Source organism: Protomyctophum parallelum, assembly GCF_964188405.1.
Source record: "Protomyctophum parallelum genome assembly, chromosome: 4".
Lineage (NCBI taxonomy): Eukaryota > Metazoa > Chordata > Actinopteri > Myctophiformes > Myctophidae > Protomyctophum > Protomyctophum parallelum.
The window spans coordinates 5,793,963-5,817,177 of NC_139700.1; the positions used below are offsets into that span (position 1 = coordinate 5,793,963).

The 23,215-nt window shown below is 45.6% G+C and overlaps 1 protein-coding gene across 1 annotated transcript in view; it reads left to right on the top strand.

Moving 5' to 3' along the window:
- Positions 1-11,363: 11,363 nt before the first annotated feature.
- jph3b (junctophilin 3b) overlaps positions 11,364-23,215 on the top strand; it is a gene marked incomplete at its 5' end in the record, with an annotated part of 48,214 nt that continues 36,362 nt past the window's right edge. Inside the window, one exon of the mRNA XM_083764112.1 lies at positions 11,364-11,745. Coding sequence (XP_083620238.1) covers positions 11,364-11,745 — 382 coding nt within the window. The remainder of the gene's footprint in view (positions 11,746-23,215) is intronic.

Below are 23,215 nucleotides of genomic sequence, written 5' to 3' on the forward strand. Positions count from 1 at the left end.
GGTTAGTCAAAGGCTGCCTGTCAGCGGGGCTGTTGAGCTACTGGACAAGTAAGACGCCAACGCAGCTGTTGTGGCAGTCCGACACACACACACACACACACACACACACAGACCTTTTTTTCTCTTTTTTTATTTTTTAAAGTTGTTTTTTTGTTCTCTTTTTTAAAGTAGTTTCTTTGTTTTTTTGTTTTTTTTATTCCTCTGCGTACGCTCCCAGCCAGCCCCATCTGATCTCTCTCACACACACACACACACACACACACACACACACACACACACACACACACACACACACACACACTGAAATTACCATAATAATAATAATAATGGATTGCATTTTTATAGCGCTTTTCTATGCACTACGACGTGCTGACTCAAGCGCTTTTACAATGGTCCATTCATTGGTACATTCATTCATTATTCATACATTATTTCACCGTGTTTGGGTGAGACCCAGTTGGTTGGTCCTCAGGGATGGGCTCCTCATTGAAGTGAAAAAAAGTGGCAGGAATCAAATAAAAGTGATTTCATCATGCCCGAAGACCAACCACTAGGGGGCAGCAGTGACAAGGCTACACAAGTGTGTGTGTGTGCCTTCAGATGCCAATCAGAATTGGCATAAATTTGGGCCCTATTTTTGTCAGTGCCTTACCCCCTTATAACACAAAAGCGAATTGAATTACAGAGGTTCTCGGGGGTTGTGTCCTTCATTCAGTAATGCTAAAGAGATTTCTCATGTAATGCTTGAACATGGAGAAACTGGATTGATATGTACAGTAATTGTAATCTTTAAATCTGTAATCACATGTACCCATGTGGGGTTTAAAGCCTTAGAAAAATAAGCTCTGTTCAATAAATGTATAAATATGTCAACATCTTTGTTTCTCTGCACAAATATGTCCGTACTGGAGTTTTACAGTGCATCATGTCTTCCCCTATCTGTGTCCTCATAGTATTCCTGCATTATGTCTTCCCCTATCTGTGTCCTCATAGTATTCCTGCATTATGTCTTTCCCTGTCTGTGTCCTCATAGTATTCCTGCATTATGTCTTTCCCTGTCTGTGTCCTCATAGTATTCCTGCATTATGTCTTTCCCTATCTGTGTCCTCATAATATTCCTGCATTATGTCTTTCCCTATCTGTGTCCTCATAGTATTCCTGCATTATGTCTTTCCCTATCTGTGTCCTCATAGTATTCCTGCATTATGTCTTCCCCTGTCTGTGTCCTCATAGTATTCCTGCATTATGTCTTCCCCTGTCTGTGTCCTCATAGTATTCCTGCATTATGTCTTTCCCTATCTGTGTCCTCATAGTATTCCTGCATTATGTCTTTCCCTGTCTGTGTCCTCATAGTATTCCTGCATTATGTCTTTCCCTGTCTGTGTCCTCATAGTATTCCTGCATTATGTCTTTCCCTGTCTGTGTCCTCATAGTATTCCTGCATTATGTCCAGTATGTGTGCGTTTGACCCTCCAGAATGTGGGTAATCCAGCGACGAGTATCCACAGAGAACATCCCAACTGAAACTCCAAATGTAAGTAAGCAAGTCAGTCATAAGGCAGTCATTGATCGGAACACGTGGGTGTAATTTCAGGGACGGGCCGCTCGGGTTTCCATTCAGTGTCCCTGCCTGCATATGGACTTCCTCATTGACCAATGCATTTTTGAGCGGTGCCTAACCTCTCCAATGAACGTCTATGTGTGTCCGTCCCTATATGTATGTCCATTTGAGTACAGACACCTGCAATACCTAAAGTGGCACGGTTGAGCAGCTTAATGGGCTACAGTACAGCTGTTGAGCTTCACACTGACCACTATAACTAACAATAGCACAGTACAGTACACACACACACACACACACACACACACAGCCTGCACTGCTCAGTTTACACAAGGCGTGATTTTGTTTTAGTGAGGCTCTGATTGGAATTCGGCATGTGACATCACAGACTGTTGTGATGCCCTGAGTAAAACCTGGATACAGTGAGTGTTATGTCTAAAGAACATTTAGTTGTAAAAGAGTCCATCCATCCATCTTTAACCGCTTATCCGTAGTCGGGTCGCGGGGGCAACAGCTCCACCAGAGAGCTCCAGACATTCCTCTCCAGAGCAACATTAGTAACTTCCTCCTGGGGGATCCCGAGGGGTTTCAAGGCCAGTGAGTGGATGTGATCCCGCTTTGGATATATGCACAGTGCTAGAAACCAGGACAGTTTATAATTTAACTCATTGACTTTAGGCAAAATAGAAATGTTTCAGTCTGTGTCCCTTCCCTGCCAAGGTCTCCAAGCCTGATATCTTATTTCGAAGACCCATTAACTCTGGGCCGAGAACCGGAAGTTAGTAATGGCTATAGTTAGCCACAATCATACATATATGTCAACAACATATATGTTTCAACATTAGAAGTAATTATTAATCAATTATGGCGACAGTGGCTCAAAAGGTACAGAGTTAATGTTCAAGTTTCCCTGAGCAAGAGAGACTTAGAGAAACTTAACGCCTAAATTGCTCACCTGAGCAGCACAATTTCATATACGTATATTACAGTAGTATCATTGAGACTTTTCAGATGTCTGTCTTGGAAAATCTATTTCATTTCAAGTTGATGAAAAACACTTAAAATATATAATCCAAGTGTCTGTAAACATATTTTAGTCACTGTGACTAATTGTAGGTAGAAAATATGTAGTTTTACAATTTTAAATCTTTTGAACACAGCCTCTCGCTTAGAGAGAGGGTGAGAAGTCATACGTGAGAGACTCGGAGTAGAACCGCTGATCCTTGACTTGGAAAGGAGCCAGCTTAGGTGGTTCGGGGCGGGCATCTAGTGGCTGCCTCCCCACCACCTCCCTATAGGGAGATCCTCGCTGCATGTCTCACTGGGAGGAGACCCCATGGCAGACCAAGGACAAGATAGGGTTGGGGGGGGGGGGATTATATCTCCACACTGGCAAAGAATATTAGTAAGTACCCTTGCCGAGCCATGAGTCCCATAGGGCAGGAGCCTATCTCCTGTTTCTGTAGCGTGAGGCAGCTTGATGTACAAGTACACCCCCTGGACATGACGCTAGTATGTCGCAGGGATTTACCCCCCCCAATCCAACCCTTGATGCTGAGTGTAAAACAGGGAGGCACTGGGTCCTATTTTTAGAGTCTTTGGTATGACCCGGCCAAGGATTGAACCCCGACCTCCCAGTCTCAGGGCGGACACTCTAGACCACAAGGCCACTGAGCTGTGGCCTTGTGGTCAGGAGGAAGGTGTTAATGTTGCAGGAAGACTGGAAGTCTCTGTTGGAACTGTTACCCCAGCCAGTCGATTCCGGATATGAAGCGGTTGACGCTGGATGGATGGATGGCCAGACAGACAGACACTCAGTCCACCACTCCATTCGAACAGTGGTGATCTATTTTGCTACAGGGTCTTTTGATTTGTTCAGACTAGACTTTGTATACATTGTATTTCATAGTCCCCTTGACTCACCCCTTTACCAAATCACTGAGTCTGACTAGGTAGCCATTGTAATTTAACTCCCACTGGCTCTTATGGGGGTCCCCAGATAAACGATCGATAGTTGTTTGTAGTCGGACACAGGTCTGAATGTATGGGACGAAAAATATGAGCATAAACCCCAATTGAGATATGGCATACTGAGTGTTGTGTACACATGTCCCTTCTATTGGCTCTTGACTTGTCCTCAAAGTGTCAGCAAAGTCCTGAGTATGTGATGAAGTACAGTAGCTAAAATGGAAAACAATTTGGAAGACTTCTACTAACTGCATGGTTCAGCTCACCAGCTTCACACTGGCCACATGCTTGCCATATGCGATTAGTCTCCTCATGCAGTGAAACAGAATGGACCGTCAGACTTAATGTGTTTTGTGAGCATCAGGTAACCCACTCACGGTCACGGACATGTTGCCTTTAAGTGCCCCCTGCTGCTAGCCTGCAGAAACGCAGTTCTTTTGTCTTGAGTTTCACCCGTCCGCAGCGAAAAGCTGTCACCAGAGAGGAAGAGGGGAGAGATGGAGAACGAGAGAAACAAATAGAGATGCATCAAAGCGACGGATTGCAGAAGTCAGGAGAAGACGGAAGGGGTGTGAGCGGACAGAGAGCAAACCGCAGGAGGCAGTGTCAGAGAGACAGAGTAAGGAGAACCGGGTGATAAATGGGACGACCAGACGGCTGCTGCTGCAATGATGCAAAGAAGAAGTGGGAGAGGAAAGTAGAGGGGAGACACTGAGACAGAGAGAGAGAGAGAGAGAGAGAGGCGCAGAGGGGAGGACAAGTGATGTGTCAGATAAGACATCAGTCACCATGAGCACCAGCTACTATCCCTGAGTGACCTATTTTATCCTCCTTTGGTGCACCGAACGAGGGATGAGGAGAGGGTGATGAATAATATATAGAGCGGAGGAGAGATGGATGAGGATGAGGCTGCCTGCCGCACGTTCCCTTTCTTTTCCAGCCCCCCTTCCTCTCTTCTGCGTGCCCCTTCTTTATTTTAACTCCAAAGGGGGGAGGGGGCGGCGGGCAATTTTTATAAATAACTAAAGAGTGTGACTTTTTTTTGGGTGTCGCTGATGTGGAGGCATGCATTGTGCGTTGTCAGCGCGTCATTCACTGGTCCTGTTGTTTATGAGTGTATGAGGCAGTCAGAATCAGAGTGGCTACGTCAATACTAGCTGTTTATCACTTTAAAGTGTGCTCTTTGGAGCTCTGTGTTGTTATAAAGCCCTCGTATGTAGGAGCTGACGATGTTTATTAAATATGAGCACACGCAGTCCGGGGCTGTCGGCTGCAAACCGCCACTCCACTGCTGCTCCCAGATGCTTGACATCTCAATTCATCTAGTCTGAAGCACGCCGACACAAATTGCCTCTGCCGTCAAGAAGCAAAAGGGATCACGGACTCGCCGTGTATCATGTGCCCGCTTGAGTGTAGTGTGTACATTATGGAGTACTTGAGAGAAGTCCAATTATTGATCGTTTGGAAATGTCACATACTGTACGTAGACCCTGCTGTACAGATGGGGAATGCATGTATGTCCAATCAACACTGAAATGTATTAATTAATTCTACATTTTATTAGTGTTTCTAATTTAGTGGTTGTTGTAGTCCATTCTAAAAGTTATATCTGAATATAGACCGTGGAAAACCACCGTGCCGTTCTACCCATTGATTCCACATCTAAGTGAACACTGAGGTTGCCTTACAGTCGAACGGTGTATCAGGGATTTTGTGGGGTTTGTTCAATCCCAGTTTATCACTATTGTGGCTGTTGGAAGTGTTCGCTATATAACTTTCTTCCATTTCACTAGTGCACTTGATCTGGTTTTAATTAAATTAAATCAACATTTGTAATCAATTCTGGGTTAGGTAGGTTATAGTAGGTCAGTGTTTCCCAAACTTCTAAATGTCAAGGACCCCTAAATTGACACTAATTAGCCCACGGACCCTCCCATTTGAAAAGATATGCCAGGGACCCCCATAAGAGAAGTTGTTCATGGCTCTAGCAAAGAATCTCAACCCGTTTAATTTCAAGGACCCCCAGTTTGACATGCATTGCTAGGCTACGGTCCCCAAATTAATAGCATTTCTATCTCTGACCCCACATTAGCTGGGGACCCCCTGGAACTCCCTCAAGGACCCCTGGGGGTCCCCGTACTCCACTTTGGGAACCACTGGGTCAGTAAGGTAATTTAGGAACATAGTTATTTTCACACTAGTGCACGTTTTACTGACCTCGGGGTTCTAATCCATTAGTAGTGTTGATCAGCAAGTCAAACTCACTTCTCATTCAACCTCATACTCTCTCTCTCTCTCTCTCTCTCTCTCTCTCTCTCTCTCTCTCTCTGTCACTGTCTCTGTCTGTCTGTCTGTCTCTCTCTCTCTCTCTCTCTCTCTCTCTCTCTCTCTCTCTCTCTCTCTCTCTCTCGTCCCAGCTCGCCTCACCACCAATGGTGGAAAAAGTACTACATGTATTTTCGTAAGTAAAAGTATGAATACTGCAATATATACAACTACTTTGTTACAAATAAACGTCCGGAATTGAAGATGCACTTGAGTAAAAGTGCAAAAGTATAGCAATCAAAATGTACTAAAAGTACTCATTGTGCAGAATGTCCCATTTCAATTTCAACAATAAACTAGGAAAAATAAAATAGGAGGGGCTACAGTAGCACCCCTCAAATGTGTGGGAGTGCTGAAAATGTACTTACTGTAGTTACTTTACACCACTAGTGTGCTTATAGACCTTCGAGTTAATCCCAGCCTTACTGCGATGACTTTATGACTGTAATCTGGGCTGGGATTGGTTTAGCTCCTCCAGACCCTGGCAGAGAGAGAGAGAGAGAGAGAGAGAGAGCCGAGAACAACAGAGATTAGAGCAGTGGTTCCCAAAGTGGGGTCCGGGGACCCCCAGGGGTCCTTCAGGGAGTTCCGGTGGGGTCCCCAGCTAAATGATAGTTTGGAACCAAATTTACCCTTGAGTGTCTGTGACTGAGAGTGTACAGATGGAGACGTTAGGGTCCATTTTGGTTCCATCTGTACACTCAGAGTTAACATTTATTATTATCCATAGACTAATGCGTGTCAAACTGAGGGCCCTTGAAATTAAACGGGTTGAGAATCATTGCTAGAGCCATAAAAAATATATTCTCTCATGGGGGTCCCTGGCATATCTTTTCAAATGGGGGGGTCCGTGGGCTAATTAGTGTCAATTTGGGGGTCCTTGACATGAAAAGGTTTGCAGGGAACCACTGGATTTAGAGAGCCTCATGGGACAGTTCGACTGCATCCGAAGGTCATGTCAGTACATCGATATTTCCCTTCCTCAACCAGCTCATCAGCTGAGTGGCCTCTGACTGTTGTGGGCAAAACAGCTCCGATCCAGCATGCACGGTACGGGGGTGGGTGGGCTCACTGGGCCGGGCTGCATGAGGCAAAGGGTTCTGGGCCTGTGACCAGAACATCAGTGCTTTGAATCATTGGAGCAGTATAGGGAAAATTGAGAAAGTAAATGCACTACTATAGCACTGGCTTGGCCTCGGCGACTTTACAGGCGTCTCGTGCACAGGGTTAACCCATTCTGACAATCTGACCTGAGATCAGATTCATACGAGGTTTCCACTGGACAACACACTGGTCTGATTAACCCATTCTGACCTGAGATCAGATTCTAAAAAATGTCAGTCGTTCTTCGATTTTTCAAAAAATAGCAGACCTACAAGCTCGTATCGCGCCACTCGGTGGCGCGATATGAGCTTGTAGATCTGCTATTTTTCAATAGATAAAGCATAACATGATGCTAACACCAAAATGGGTGCCCGGTTAATTTATGTCATTTTGACCATGGTTTTCCAAACCTTTTCATGTCAAGGACCCCCACATTGACACTAATTAGCCCCCTGCGGACCCCCATTTGAAAATATATGCCAGGTGACCCTAATAAGAGAAGATTATGTACGGCTCTAGCAGTGAGTCTCAACCATTTTCTATGTTTTATTTCTATGTATTTACCATTACCGTGTTGTTCTTGCTTTATGTGAATCGCTCTGGATTATGAGTGTCTGTTAAATGCCTAAATTGTAAGTAATGCTCCCTCCTTCCCTCTGTCTCTCGGTGAGAAACATGGTAAAACACTCAACTGTGCTGGTAGAGCTGCTCACTGTGGCCACCAGTAGAGAGAGAGAGAGTGTGAATTTGTGAAAGCATTCCTGTCTAAACATAAATATGTTGCATTCCAATACTCCATCTGGGTCACCATAGTGGTTAATATTGACTGCGTTAGTCTACTGGTAGATCTGGTGTGGGACGGCAGTGGCTCAGCGGTAGAGTGGCTGGTAGAGTGACCGCATGGAAACCGCCAGGTTCCCTGCAGTTCGATCCCGGGCTCCCTCAGAGTTAGTGTCGAAGTGTCCTTGAGCAACATGCACTCTGAACCCCTGATTGCTCCCGATGTTGCCTTGCATGGTTTCCTCCGCCATCGGTGTGTGAATGGGTGAATGTAATGCTATCTATGTAAAGCGCCTTGGATAAAGGCGCTATATAAATGCACCATTTACCATTTAGCATTTCAAACAAACCTCTTATTTACAAGCACAAATTAGCTTACTAACCTCAATATGTATTAATAAAGGTATCATTCGTTATAATAGCATTCTTATCAACAATATTAATGAATGGCTAATAAGTTACTTATAAGTCCCAAGGTCCAGTATAGGGCATAGCAGTGGCATCCATTTTGTGGTGCCATATAATAGATAAAACCCCATTCATTTTCCTGACCGAGATTTAAAAGAAATATTGATATCAATTATTTTAAACCTGGAAGCAACTCAAATATCCAGGGGAAACTGGAACACTCATATTACGCTGATAATTGGCTACTCTCTCCTGATTGGCTGAAATGTTGGCAGCCATTGGCCTGTTGGCACAACCAATGCTTCTGGAAACCCACAGAGTTTCTGGAAACCCACAGAGCCTATTATGCATTTCTGACCTGAGATCAGATTCATACGAGTTTTCCACCGGACACACACTGGTCTGATGAACCCATTCTGACCTGAGATCAGATTCTAAAAATGTCAGTCGTTCTTCGATTTTTTTCAAAAATAGCAGACCTACAAGCTCGTATCGCGCCACTCGGTGGCGCGATATGAGCTTGTAGATCTGCTATTTTTAAATAGCTAAAGCATAACATGATGCTGACACCAAAATGGGTGCCCGGTCAGAATGGGTTAATATAGCCTTATTAACAAATCATTTGGTTAATGAGCATAATTATAACGACTCGTATATCGATAATTCGATATATTAACTGTCGTTAATTAATGCTTGTTACTAGAATGATAATTTGAAGTGCTACCAACTGTACTAACTTGTGTATGTATTTCCTCACCTTTTCATGCCACTGCATCAGAACTCTGTCTGGGCGACGTTCAGTTCATCTGAGGTAACGCACGCACACATGCACGCACGCACGCACGCACACACACACACACACACACACACACACACACACACACACACACACAGAGCAGTGATGTATGTTCGTAATTTGTGCATGCAGTATAGTTGACAGTCTAATAAATAATACTATCTTGTGTGTGTGTGTGTGTGAGTGAGAGTGTAGCATTCCTGTCTAAACATAAATACGGTGTGTGTGTGTGTGTGTGTGTGTGTGTGTGTGTGTGTGTGTGTGTGTGTGTGTGTGTGTGTGTGTGTGTGTGTGTGTGTGTGTGTGTGTGTGTGTGTGTGTGTGTGTGTGTGTGTGTGTGTGTGTGTGTGAGAGAGTGAGAGACATAACGGCTGCTAAAATCTCAGCTTCCCATCATGCACCTGCATGTGTACAGTGTCTCAACAGCGCCACTTTGTCACCTGTTGGTGGTACCCTAAATAGACAGACAGACAGACATAGGGACACACATTGCTGTGCATTGGAGTGTCTGCACCACTCAAAAAACAGGTGGACAAATGTCAGGGGGGGGGGGGGGCTCGGGATAAACAGGCTGATAGGCACAGGTGAGGAGGAGGAGGATGATGAATAATCTTGGAAGAGGGTGGGGCGGGGGAGTTTGTGTTTCTGTGTGCAGTCAGTGTGTGTCTCTTTAAGAGCTGGAGCACGCTGTTAAGGGGGAGGGTAGTTGGCTGCATTGGAACAGGCCTCTCTAATGAGCAGATTTCTGAGGGAGGGAGGGAGGGGGGGGGGGGGGGGGGAGAGAGAGAGAGAGAGGAGCTCCATCCATCCAGCCATACGAAGAGATTTGAAGAAGGCAGGCAGGCAGGCTGTGCGTCAGCCAGCAGCTCCATAGGGATAACATGGAGGGGTAGCAGGAGAGACTGAGACGTAAACAGGAGGATCATATTATAGATGGATGTTATTTCATCAACAGGACAACCTCCTCGACACAACCCACGCAAAGGATAAACTACTTATGGACGCTGTGGATTAAAGATCTACGGACTAGACTGAGAGCAGGAGAGAGAGAGAGAGAGAGAGAGAGAGAGAGTGTGTGTGTTAATAGACGAGAGGGGAAATTAAATCAATTTGCTTGTTTATTTTCATTCTCCGCTTGTGTGCACTTGTGTGCTGTGCGTGCTTGCCTGTGGGTGTAGTGTGTGTGTGTGTGTGTGTGTGTATGCTTTGGACAGGAGACTGCATTGCTGTTCTCCAGCACCAGACAGACTGTAGACTGAGGACCAAAAAAAAAGATTACCTGATGGCTTGTTTTTATTCCCCCCCGCCCCCCCTCTACATGTGTGAGTTACCTGCTGTGAGACCAGAGGCATGCTGAGCGTGTGTGTGTGTGTGTGTGTGTTTATGGTCATGGTTGAGAATTGAGAAAGCGAGGATGCCGTCCCTAAAAAGCCTTTTCAGGAGCTGATTGTTTTTATTTTTATAATGACATTAACTTGACAACAACGACGACAGCGACAAAATAACACGTACAAGCCTAACAGAGTCTTTATATAGACTACACCGACTTAGGGTATCTCTAAACAAGTACTTGTAACATGGTAAACCGTTGCAGCTCTGTGTGTTTAGCCCCAGCTGGGGCCTTGGGGCTGATCATCAGGGTACCTGGCGGTTTCTAGCCTGGAGTCTGAGAGGTCTGCGAGGACGCCAAGGGGGAGGCAGACTCTGCACCCCAGAGAGGCAGACACATCATCAGGTAGGCGGCGGTGGCTGAAAGCGTGGGCCTGTCGGCGCGCAGAGGAAGGAAGGAAGGAGGAGAGAGAGCAATAGGAGGGGGTGGTGAGTGACTTCCAAGTGCTGTTGCTGCCTTAGTGTGTAGGCAGAGCGATGGCCGGGCCCATGTAGGAGCCCTCCATGACCAAAGGCCCCGACCGGAGAGCGCGACCATGGCAGCTCTCGGCCCACCTCGCTCGTCCGCTCCCACCTGCTGCATGATGACCGGCCACAGCAGAGAAGAGGCCCCGCGGAGCCGCTAGCCGACGGCCACGACGCAGCGACAGAGAGTCTGCCACCCACGAGGATGGTGTGACCGCCTTCCCACTGCCCCCCCGGTCCCTTCCCACCACGTCGGAACAACCCCTTAGCAACGCTCCCGCAGCGGCGGCGGGGTCGTCCCGGTTTGGTTGAACCGTCCGGGAGACGTCTCCTCTTCCTCCCACCACCTCCTCCTCCTCCTCCTCCTCTTCATCCCTGCCCCCCCCCCCCACAGCAAAGCTCACACCACCTGCCTCTCTACCCACAGAACAACCCAATAACCCAGTGGATTTGTTATAGTCTCAAATTAGCCCCTTTCTTTTTCTTTGTTTGTTTCCTTTTTCTTCTTCATTTTTTTTTTTTTCTTTTTGAGGCTTCGGGGGATTTGCCAAGACCTCTGTTACATGCATGTCCACTGGCGGCAGGTTCAACTTTGACGATGGGGGGTCTTACTGCGGCGGGTGGGACGAGGGCAAGGCACACGGCCACGGGATCTGCACGGGGCCCAAGGGCCAGGGCGAGTACTGCGGCTCCTGGCAGCACGGCTTCGAGCTGCTGGGCGTCTACACCTGGCCCAGCGGGAACACCTACGTGGGCACCTGGGGCCAGGGCAAGAGGCACGGCGTGGGCGTGGAGAGCAAGGGCCGCTGGGTGTACCGCGGCGAGTGGACCAACGGCTTCAAGGGACGCTACGGCGTGCGCGAGAGCACGGGCACCAGCGGCAAGTACGAGGGCACGTGGAACAACGGGCTGCAGGACGGCTACGGGACGGAGACGTACTCGGACGGAGGTAAGGCTGCGGGCGCACACGACGGGCACACACAACGGGCACACACAACGGGCACACAACGGGCACACAACGGGCACACACAACGGGCACACACAACGGGCACACACAACGGGCACACACAACGGGCACAACACAGCATTCTAAACTCGATACGGCTTGTGCTTGTAACCACGCCCCGCTTCTGTGGCTAACGCGGAAGTGCTTCTCGCAGCTTTTTAGTCGAAGTATAGTTTCTGACCGCGACGGAGGCCCGCCGTCTCAAGCGAACTTGAGCCATGCGAGCGAGTTAAATCGAGCGAGGTGCCGTGTCGAACGTTGCGAAGTTCGATTGAGCCGGCTCAGGGCCGTTCGAGTTGCGATCCGAATCCCGATAGACATAGAATAGTAATTCATGTTTTGGCCACAAGTTCTGGCGAGAGCGTTTGCCCCGACTGCCACTCGAAGTGGCTACTGGCCAATCACAGCGCGTCCTTGTACAAGCCGTATAGATACACACACACACACACACACACACACACACACAGCCATAGACAGACAGACACAGGTTTTTTTTTCTTCTGACGAGAACTTAGTAGGAGTTGAGGCCTTACATTTAGTTAGACTCGGTTCCACAGGTAAATATTCTGAAAATAGCAGATCTACAAGCTCACAGCACCTCGCAGTGAGCGATATCTTTGCCTCTTTCTTATTTAATTTGACAGTTTGGCCAATGCTTGACCAGTTTCATAGTATGGTTTGTTGATTGATTTTGATGCGGCAATGGTCCTTTTTTTATGATATTAAAAAGGCCTGACACGTCGTCAGGAACTCCCCAAAGGACCCTGGTAATTATTTTACCTGCACATTCAAAAGAACAGAATGTGATAAACCTCTACAGTGTGTAAAGCACTCAAAATTAGTATTTTAATTGTGGTGAAAACTGGGACAATTTAGTGGTGAATGTTGAAAACCGGGAGTGTCTTTTGTGATGTAACCGGGAGTGTCTTTTGTGACATTTTGTTCAGGGACACCCAGGTCCGAAACCGGGACAATCCCGGGCAAATCTCCACAAACAAGTGGATGACTCAGGGTTTGTTTCAGGACACCAGTGTTGTTGTTTTTTAACCCATTCTGACCTGAGATCAGATTCATACCAGGTTTCCGCCGGACACACACTGGTCTGATGAACCCATTCTGACCTGAGATCAGATTCTAAAAATGTCGTTCTTCGATAAAAAAAAAAATAGCAGACCTACAAGCTCGTATCGCGCCACTCGGTGGCGCGATATGAGCTTGTAGATCTGCTATTTTTCAATAGCTAAAGCATAACGTGATGCTGCCCGCCCAGAATGGGTTAAGATATATATATTTTTTTGCGTTTTTAGCCTTTATGCCGTTTTTGCCGTTAGGGTACATGCAGTAACTAGACAGGAAAGTGGGAGAGAGACGGGGAGTGACACGCAGAAAAAGGCCGTCGGGCTCGGGACTCGAACCAGCAGCACGCCGTCCGGCTGGCTGGCTTGGCAGCCTATAGGTGCCCAGACGGTTGAGCTAACCGCCCGGGCCACCAGTGTTGTTTTAAGGTTATTAAAGTGTAGAAAGGCCGGAGTGTAGAAGGTGTAGAAAGGCTGGAAATGAATGTCGGAGAGAGAGGGGGAGACATGCAAGAAGCCGGGAGTGCATGTGGTCTGTACAGTACTGTACTGTACCTGTACTGATATGACCCCCCCCTCTCTCTCTCTCTCTCTCTCTCTCTCTCTATTTGTCTCTTAAAAAAACACACTATCTGCTGTCTCCAAAACCCCTCACCTCCGCTGCCAAAGTGACATTCTGCATATTCGGAGGCTCTAAATTAAGCCTGTAACGCCTTAAGGGGTGCACGACGAGCAGACGGAGGGGGATCATGGCGGGTCCCCTGGTAGAAGTCCCGAGCAACACAAGGGTTTGGAACCCATAACCGGTCGACCTGCTTTTCACACAGAGCTGACGTATCACTTTTTTTTTCTTGAGCCTGGGGACATCCTGGATGCTGAGATGTACCTCGTACCGTACGTGTTCGTGACTACTACGAATTTCTATGGAATATCTCAATTGTTTGATAGTGTAGCCGATACCTTTAGCTACACTATCAAACAATTGAGTTATTCCATAGAAATTCGTAGATGCATACAATTTAGACCCGTCTATCAGACTATTTCCCCCAGAGTTCAGTTCAGGTCCAGTTAGGCTAAATATGTATCCCAGTCGAAGATGCACGCACGCACGCACGCACGCACACACACACACACACACACACACACACACACACACACACACACACACACACACACACACACACACACACGAAAAGTGTTAAGTTCAGGAAAACAGCTGACAGTAGCATACATGCGGTCAAAGCCTTGTTACATAACTATAAGTACTGTAGCAGGTCATTACAACAATGATATGAACTGCATGCATGCACGCACGGCACGCACGCACAAAGGATGGAAGGGTAGAATAAGGACAAAGGAGAAGAAGTCAGAATAGCAGATAATTAACAGGTGGTGGTACAGGATGGTGATAGTGGGGTAGAGTGACAGATTGATGGATGGACAGAGATGAGACAGATTGATGGATGGACAGAGACGATGTTTAGACTCACAGCACAGTCCATCCAGTTGAACTGGCAACCACAATTATTACATAATCGTCTAATCGCAATTATTTGGGATAATCGCAATTATTTTTGTCATCGTTGTTTTCATGTTGAAATATGTTCATGGTACGTGAAAAAAAGCAGTAATAGCTGATCTACAAGCTTACAACGGGTCACAAACTTTTTACCCTGTTTTAAAAATGCCAGTAATTCCTTGGTACAGTATATTTCCGTTATTGGTCATATCTGCCCTGTGCGCTTTTTCAATACGAAGCCTAAAAGGCAAACAAATGTAATTTCTATTCATAATGTTCCAAATTCCAATTTCCATTGCCAAAAATACAATTAAATCGTCGACTTAAATGTGTAATCGTGACAGCCCTACCTGCCAGACCGATGTGATTTCTCTGCGCTCTGTGCAACGTGTTGCGATGCAAATCATTGGCGTGGACACTCAGGATCGATGGATGATGGAACGGCCAAGTGGATAGATGGATGGAGGGACAATTATGATATAATTGTAATGATTGATATTTTTAAATTTGACAGTGTGAGTGCAATGAATGGCATAGTGTGGAGACACAAGAGCAGATATCATTGGAAGGGGAAAGACTAATCATGAATAATAGCGAGTCTGAGCTGATCTACTGATGAATGGGAATGAAGCAGTGTTGGAACGTATCTGTGTTTGATCCTAGATACAGTAATTGCAGAAGAGATTGGCCTAGTTGCAGAATGTGTGAATGTTTCATTCATTCATTTTATTTTGTTTCCCACGTGGTTCTGTCTGTCTGTGTCGGTCTGTATTGTACTGTACATCCATTGGATTTACAGTACCATACAAACACTCAGGTATAGCAGCAGGCTGAGGCTACACAACCACAAACCTTTACCACTAATGGTGTTTGAAGAGTAGCACATTTTTCAATGTTTTCGTTCCATAATCTCTAACTTGAATTAACTAACTTACTACAGGCTTATAAATACAGTGGGGTTGCCAGCTGTCTGCTTTAATCTCCCCATGCTTTGCTTTCATGTTTAATTCATGATTAAGTGTCCACAGACCTTATCTTCTATACTTTATCGTATTGTGAATAGTGAAAATAGCCATTCTACAAGCACTGTGGGATCTAGCGGATTCGAGTGTTATCATTATTATTATTACCATTATTATTATTATTTAGCAAAAATGTTTGGCTATAATGGCACGGCCCAAAATAGGCATACCGGGTTGAAAGTGGTTGAAGTTTTGTTGAAGCAGATATTTTGTATGGCTGACTAAATGACTAGTGTAGGCTGTGAACACACTATGCTCCTGGCTATCCTACAGTAGATATTAGTGTAGGCTGTGAACACAATATGCTCCTGGCTATCCTACAGTAGATATTAGTGTAGGCTGTGAACACAATATGCTCCTGGTTATCCTACAGTAGATAGTAGTGTAGGCTGTGAACACAATATGCTCCTGGTTATCCTACAGTAGATAGTAGTGTAGGCTGTGAACACAATATGCTCCTGGTTACCCTACAGTAGATATTAGTGTAGGCTGTGAACACAATATGCTCCTGGCTATCCTACAGTAGATAGTAGTGTAGGCTGTGAACACAATATGCTCCTGCCTATCCTACAGTAGATAGTAGTGTATAGGCTGTGAACACAATATGCTCCTGGCTATCCTACAGTAGATAGTAGTGTAGGCTGTGAACACAATATGCTCCTGGCTATCCTACAGTAGATAGTAGTGTATAGGCTGTGAACACACTATGCTCCTGGTTATCCTACAGTAGATAGTAGTGTAGGCTGTGAACACACTATGCTCCTGGTTATCCTACAGTAGATAGTAGTGTAGGCTGTGAACACAATATGCTCCTGGTTATCCTACAGTAGATAGTAGTGTAGGCTGTGAACACAATATGCTCCTGGTTATCCTACAGTAGATAGTAGTGTAGGCTGTGAACACAATATGCTCCTGGTTATCCTACAGTAGATAGTAGTGTAGGCTGTGAACACAATATGCTCCTGGTTATCCTACAGTAGATAGTAGTGTATAGGCTGTGAACACAATATGCTCCTGGTTATCCTACAGTAGATAGTAGTGTAGGCTGTGAACACAATATGCTCCTGGTTATCCTACAGTAGATAGTAGTGTGTAGGCTGTGAACACAATATGCTCCTGGCTATCCTACAGTAGATAGTAGTGTATAGGCTGTGAACACAATATGCTCCTGGTTACCCTACAGTAGATAGTAGTGTATAGGCTGTGAACACAATATGCTCCTGGTTACCCTACAGTAGATAGTAGTGTATAGGCTGTGAACACAATATGCTCCTGGTTATCCTACAGTAGATAGTAGTGTATAGGCTGTGAACACAATATGCTCCTGGCTATCCTACAGTAGATAGTAGTGTAGGCTGTGAACACAATATGCTCCTGGTTATCCTACAGTAGATAGTAGTGTAGGCTGTGAACACAATATGCTCCTGGTTACCCTACAGTAGATAGTAGTGTATAGGCTGTGAACACAATATGCTCCTGGTTATCCTACAGTAGATAGTAGTGTAGGCTGTGAACACAATATGCTCCTGGTTATCCTACAGTAGATAGTAGTGTAGGCTGTGAACACAATATGCTCCTGGTTATCCTACAGTAGATAGTAGTGTAGGCTGTGAACACAATATGCTCCTGGCTATCCTACAGTAGATGGATGACGTTTTCAGTTGTCCCTCCTTTCAATTACTTAATAGGAAAATAATCACACCCGTGTGAACTGAGTGGTGCAACTCCCCTCTCTGTCTGTCTGTCTGTGTGTGTGTGTGTGTGTGTGTGTGTGTGTGTGTGTGTGTGTGTGTGTGTGTCTCTCTCTCTCTCTCTCTCTCTCTCTCTCTCTCTCTCTTTCTCTCTGTAATTAGCAGGCAACAGTGCAACACTATCTCTCTCTCTCTGTTTCTGGCACAACAGTGCCACTTTTGCCCCTACTGGTACTCTAAACATAGTCACATAGGTTAGGACGGACATTTCTGGTCCTTGGGAGTGGTTGCACCACTCAGATATACAATGATGGGCAGTAACAGCAACAGGTTGCTCGGTGTCTTTCCTGGGCAGCATTCTATCACGCTAATAGCGTGGATTCATCAAAGCTGTCCGTCCGTCTGTCTCTCATCCAAACCAAGAGTATATTAGTACCGAGCCAGAACATTCAAAAATGGTCGCCTGGTCCGCCCCGTGGTGCTTTGAAGCACTTTCAACCTCGCGTCCCTGTTTTATTGATGTCATATTATCCTCTAGGAATCCAAACGTCGAATAAAAAATGCAAATGTGAGCACGTAGAACAGTCACCCTGTATGTATGTATCGCGTATGTCACGCGATACAGGTCTTTAACCCATTCTGAACGGGCACCCATTTTGGTGTTGGCATCATGTTATGCTTTAGCTATTGAAAAATAGCAGATCTACAAGCTCATAGCGCGCCACCGAGTGGCGCGCTACGAGCTTGTAGGTCTGCTATTTTTGAAAAATCAAAGAACGACTGACATTTTTAGAATCTGATCTCAGGTCAGAATGGGGTTAATCAGACCAGTGTGTGTCCAGTGGAAACCTCGTATGAATCTGATCTCAGGTCAGAATGGGTTAATCAATCAACTATATGCACTAGAGAAAACACTACGTTCCCCCATCATCCTCAAACAACCAACCTTTTCTAAAAAAAAACCACACTAATATAATGCATGTTATTATGGATGAGCATTGTTTCATTCCTGCCACCTCCTCTCTCTCCCTTCCTCTCTCTCTCTCTCTCTCCCTTCCTCTCTCTCTCTCTCTCTCTCTCTCTCTTCCTCCCTCTCTCTCTCCTTTGCTCTACTGCATTTCTGCAGAGCCACTCGGTACAGTAAGGGTTTCCATAGCAACCGCTCACCGACATGCACCAGGTCAGCATGAGGCACGAGGGACTCGCTGTTCCTGGCTGCTATAGGCTGGCCCGCTGGTGGTACTGAACCGCGATTGGTGGTCTGTCCCTGGCCGGGGCTAATGGTGTTTACCGAGATGAGCAGCTAAGCTGACTGATTACCCGACCACAGAGGGAGAGATGGTAGATGGAGAGAGAGAGATAGAGAGATAATAAAGACAAGCAGTTGTTTGTATAGGGCACTACAAAGATCCGGTGATCGTGTCAGCGAGAGGTTAAATTAGTCATATCGTATACTGTAAGGGAGAGGGGGGAAATTACTACCCTCGGTTATAGAGAAGAACAGAGCCCGTCTTAATGTAATGGTTGTAGTGTCTGCGTAGATAATGCATCACACACACAGTCATTCAGTGGGAATTGAATACCCTTTGTGCCCCCTTTACTACGCATGAACACTAAACGAGTGAATGAGTGTGTCATGAGAAGGCCATTAGAGTGACAATTGGCATTGTGAAGGTACACTATATGAGGAGATGGCTTCCAGGGAATTGGTTTAGAGTTGGCCTGTAGGTCTATATAGGATGGGAATGTGTGTCCTCCCGACCAAGGTTTTTATCGCTTAGAAAATGTTTTTCGATTTACATTTTTGTTGCGTTTTGACTTCGTGTTTTACATTGGTGTGTGTGTGTGTGTGTGTGTGTGTGTCTGTGTGTGTACGTGCGTTACATACAGGGTATTATTTTAAGGGTTGATCGACATCTGCTGCGACACTTTGCTGCAGATCTAAAATAGGGTGAGTTTTGCTGAATTTGGTCACAGGCAGGTTCACTTTTGGGATAGTTAACTTATGACTCAGCCATGAGTACACAGTAAAGCCCTGAGTGACTGACTCAGTCCACAGTGTTCCCTCTCTGCAGCATGTTGCTGAACAACATCTCACAGTGTGTGTGTGTGTGTGTGTGTGTGTGTGTTTGACAGAATAATGTGTGGGAGGAAGCCAAGTAAGTGAACTCCTGCCATCCTGTAAAGTCATAGCCTGCCCTTAGAGTATATATGAATACAGACGGCTCCCGGAGGAAACCCTGAGGCGAAATGGACATAGTGGCCCGAATGTTGGTATTGCAGCGCTGGCCCCAAACACATGAACGCGCTGGTCCGTTTGACTATCGTTGTGCACGTTCATGATGACACGTGAATGCTGATGTTCGGAGGTCATGTGTTTATCCGGTGATCACGATTGGAACATTGGCATTTTTCTAGAGTAAGGATTGGCCTCATTTTAACTTGCTAAGCATTAACGCTAATACTTAAGCATCCAAGATGTAACCCAAAACCGTCATCTGCCTGATATAAATACTACCCTCACTGCGCCCCTCACTTCACACAAGTGTGATTTTTTTTTAAACTTATCATAACCCATGGCACCCCGTGAGACAAAAAAAAAGTGCATTCCTATTGGTCGAACTACGGAATGGATTGAATATGGCCGAGCAACTCGCTGCAAACTTGTTCTGTTTTGGTGCGTTTCTTCCTCTCCCTCTCTCCTGACTGACGAGTCAAGGGGAGACGAGGATAATTTGTCTCTATTGTAAAACCAAGCCTGCCGTCCACTATTGCTATTTCCACAATTAACCCATTCTGACTTGAGATCAGATTCATACGAGGTTTTCCACTGGACACACACTGTTCTGATGAACCCATTCTGACCTGAGATCAGATTCTAAAAATGTCAGTCGTTCTTCGATTTTTCAAAAATGGCAGACCTACAAGCTCGTATCGCGCCACTCGGTGGCGCGATATGAGCTTGTAGATCTGCTATTTTTCAATAGCTAAAGCATAACATGATGCCAACACCAAAATGGGTGCCCGGTCAGAATGGGTTAAATGCAGGCCCAGAAAGAGAGAGAGAGAGAGAGAGAGCGGAAGACAGCCGTGTGCATTTGTAGAAGAGACAATTATGAATTCATCCCGGAGGTTGGCGCGCGATCGAATCTCGCTCGGATGTTTACACCACTTTGTGATCATTCTGCGTTTACGCTCTCCCCGCTGCTGCCACGCTGACCCCTTCCTCAAAAAAATGCAAATCACTGGCGTCCTTTAAAACAGGCCTAAAATCCAGCAGGCCAAAGCGAGAGGAAACCAGAAGAAGTGCCCCTCGGGGCACAGGTTTCCACCAGGATTGATATTTGGATGAAATCTGAAGGACTAATATAAAAAAAAAGAGTGTTGCACATAAATGGGCAAATGTTTTGCCATGGCCTGGCCTTTAACCCATTCTGACCTGAGATCAGATTCATACGAGGTTTCCGCCGGACAAACACTGGGTCTGATTAACCCATTCTGACCTGAGATCAGATTCTAAAAAATGTCAGTCGTTCTTCGATTTTTCAAAAAATAGCAGACCTACAAGCTTGTATCGCGCCACTCGGTGGCGCGATATGAGCTTGTAGATCTGCTATTTTTAAATAGCTAAAGCATAACATGATGCCGACACCAAAATGGGTGCCCGGTCAGAATGGGCTAGAGAGTGCACATACAAAGTTGTACACAGATCCATGCAGTTATCGGTAAAAACAGGAATTGGCCTGTTATAGCGCCACCGTGAGGCTGATTTGGAAAGAATTAAGTCCTTGGCCTAGTGGATTATTTTTTTGTATTTTCTGTGTCATGTTCCAGTTCCATCTAAACTCTAAAGAATGCCTGCTATTATCTCACATATATATATTCCAGCACCAAGGATAGCTCTGTGACTCGTGGCCAGGCAGATGTGGAAAAGACAGACCCAGTAACCTACTGTAGTACACCATATTTACACACACACACAAAATGTTCATCATTTTTGAGTGCAGTGATTTTTTTTTCCCCAGATGTGTTTATGAGGTGACAGTACTTCATTAGACCCCTTGGTGTGGTTGTTTTATGTGCAATGATGTCACTTTGTATTTAGGGTTTCGTTCTGGAGGCTGAAACCTTGACAGTCAAAATGTGCCAATGAAAAAAACAGTGATATACTGTAGTCACCTCACAATATCACCCCCTCCCCTAACCCCCCCTTTATCATACAACAACAGCCCTGGGTGCGGCTTCAGTTCAGGTGGATCACCACCCATCACCACCCACCACCAGGCAAACCAGGCATTCTTAATGAAGTGGTGGGCGTGTCCACATAACATTTTAGCAAATCCTACTGACTACACTTTTTGGAACAAATTCTTCCTCCTTATATCCTATTAATTATTTAGCGAACTGTCTTGTCAGTCAGTCAGAGTACTTCCTTAGCATAGAGCAAGACAGCTGCTCGCTTTCTGCGCCATCTCACAACGCCACGACGCACGGACCACCTCACGGAACCTGTCCTCCACCCTCAATCTGTTTTTAGCGAGAAAAAACAAAAACATCTCCCCGCAAATCACATGTCACCAGTGTCGCCAGCGAAATACATGTTGGGACGGACACAGATTAATACTGGGACACACTTTTCCGCGCAACAGACCCACACAGGTAAAAAAATAATCCCCCCTATCACATTACCCACACTGAACATCATTTGCTGTTCATATATTCAGAACGGGTAAGGACTAGTAATATAATAATACCTGATGATCGAGTGCGCGTGGTTGACCATGTTTTTACTGTAGTTCAGTATTTTGACCCGGCCTCCTATGTCCAGCTTTCCGGGTTTGTGTGCAAACACAAACATTGGCTGATCCCCCCATAGCGATGATTTGATTGGCTGAGCAATTAAAGTACACGAGGATAAAAGTGAGGGCAAAAAAAGTGATTTGGCCGGAATGACATTTTGTGATGATTTGATTGTTTAGAGTCTGTGATCTCTCAATTAATTTTAACGTAGCAGTATGGCCCATATCATCCATCCATCTTCAACCGCTTATCCGTAGTCGGGTCGCGGGGGCAACAGCTCCACCAGAGTGCTCCAGACTTCCCTCTCCAGGTACTGGTATGTGGCTGGTACTGTACATACCGACTCAATGTGTCTATAGCTGTAACAGGCACTTCTTGCATCCCTAACCTTTAGCCACAGCATTGAGTGATCCGGTAGGTGACATTTATCTCCAATCAAGTTAATATGAGCTCTGTCCTAGTCTACCATTTGTGATGTGAGCAATGTCTTAACCCATTCTGACCTGAGATCAGATTCATACGAGGTTTCCACTAGGACACACACTGGTCTGATTAACCCATTCTGACCTGAGATCAGATTCTAAAAAAAATTCAGTCGTTCTTCGATTTTTCAAAAATAGCAGACCTACAAGCTCGTAGCGCGCCACTCGGTGGCACCAAAATGGGTGCCCGGTCAGAATGGGTTAAATTCCAAACAATACTCACAACAGTCAAAAGGCGCTACAATATAACCCAACCACCGCTTTACCCTTTGGTGACACCGTACGGACGTGTATGGAATGTTTCCCCATGTTTATTAACCTAGTCATGAATTGCAACTCTCCGAGGGATGGAGTCAATAGTAGTATGCAAACCTGCATGCTTGTAAGCGAAAACAACAGATCTACAGGAGATTGTGAGCTTTTTAGATGTTCTTTTTTTGGCTCTTCATTGTACAACATACTGTATAGGGCGAGAGTGGACTAGATAGACACTGATTATAATACGTAAATTATAATGAATATAATTACAGTAAATTGGTCACAGAAATGGAGCTATTGTCTTTGGTGACAGAGAGAGAGAGACGTCAGAAAGAGGCGAGCAGGCTGAACAGAACCAAACAGAGGACTGGGATTTTTCCACTTCACCGTCTGGGTCTAATTTTTCTACGCTGTCAGCAGCAACCTGCAATACTCTGTCCTCTGTCTCAACTCACGTTTGTACCAGTAGTCTGACTTTATACAGCTCTTTACAGGCAGAAGTCAAGCAGGATATACAGTAGCTACTGTAACATAACAGTTTGACTGTGGGATAAAAACATTGCAG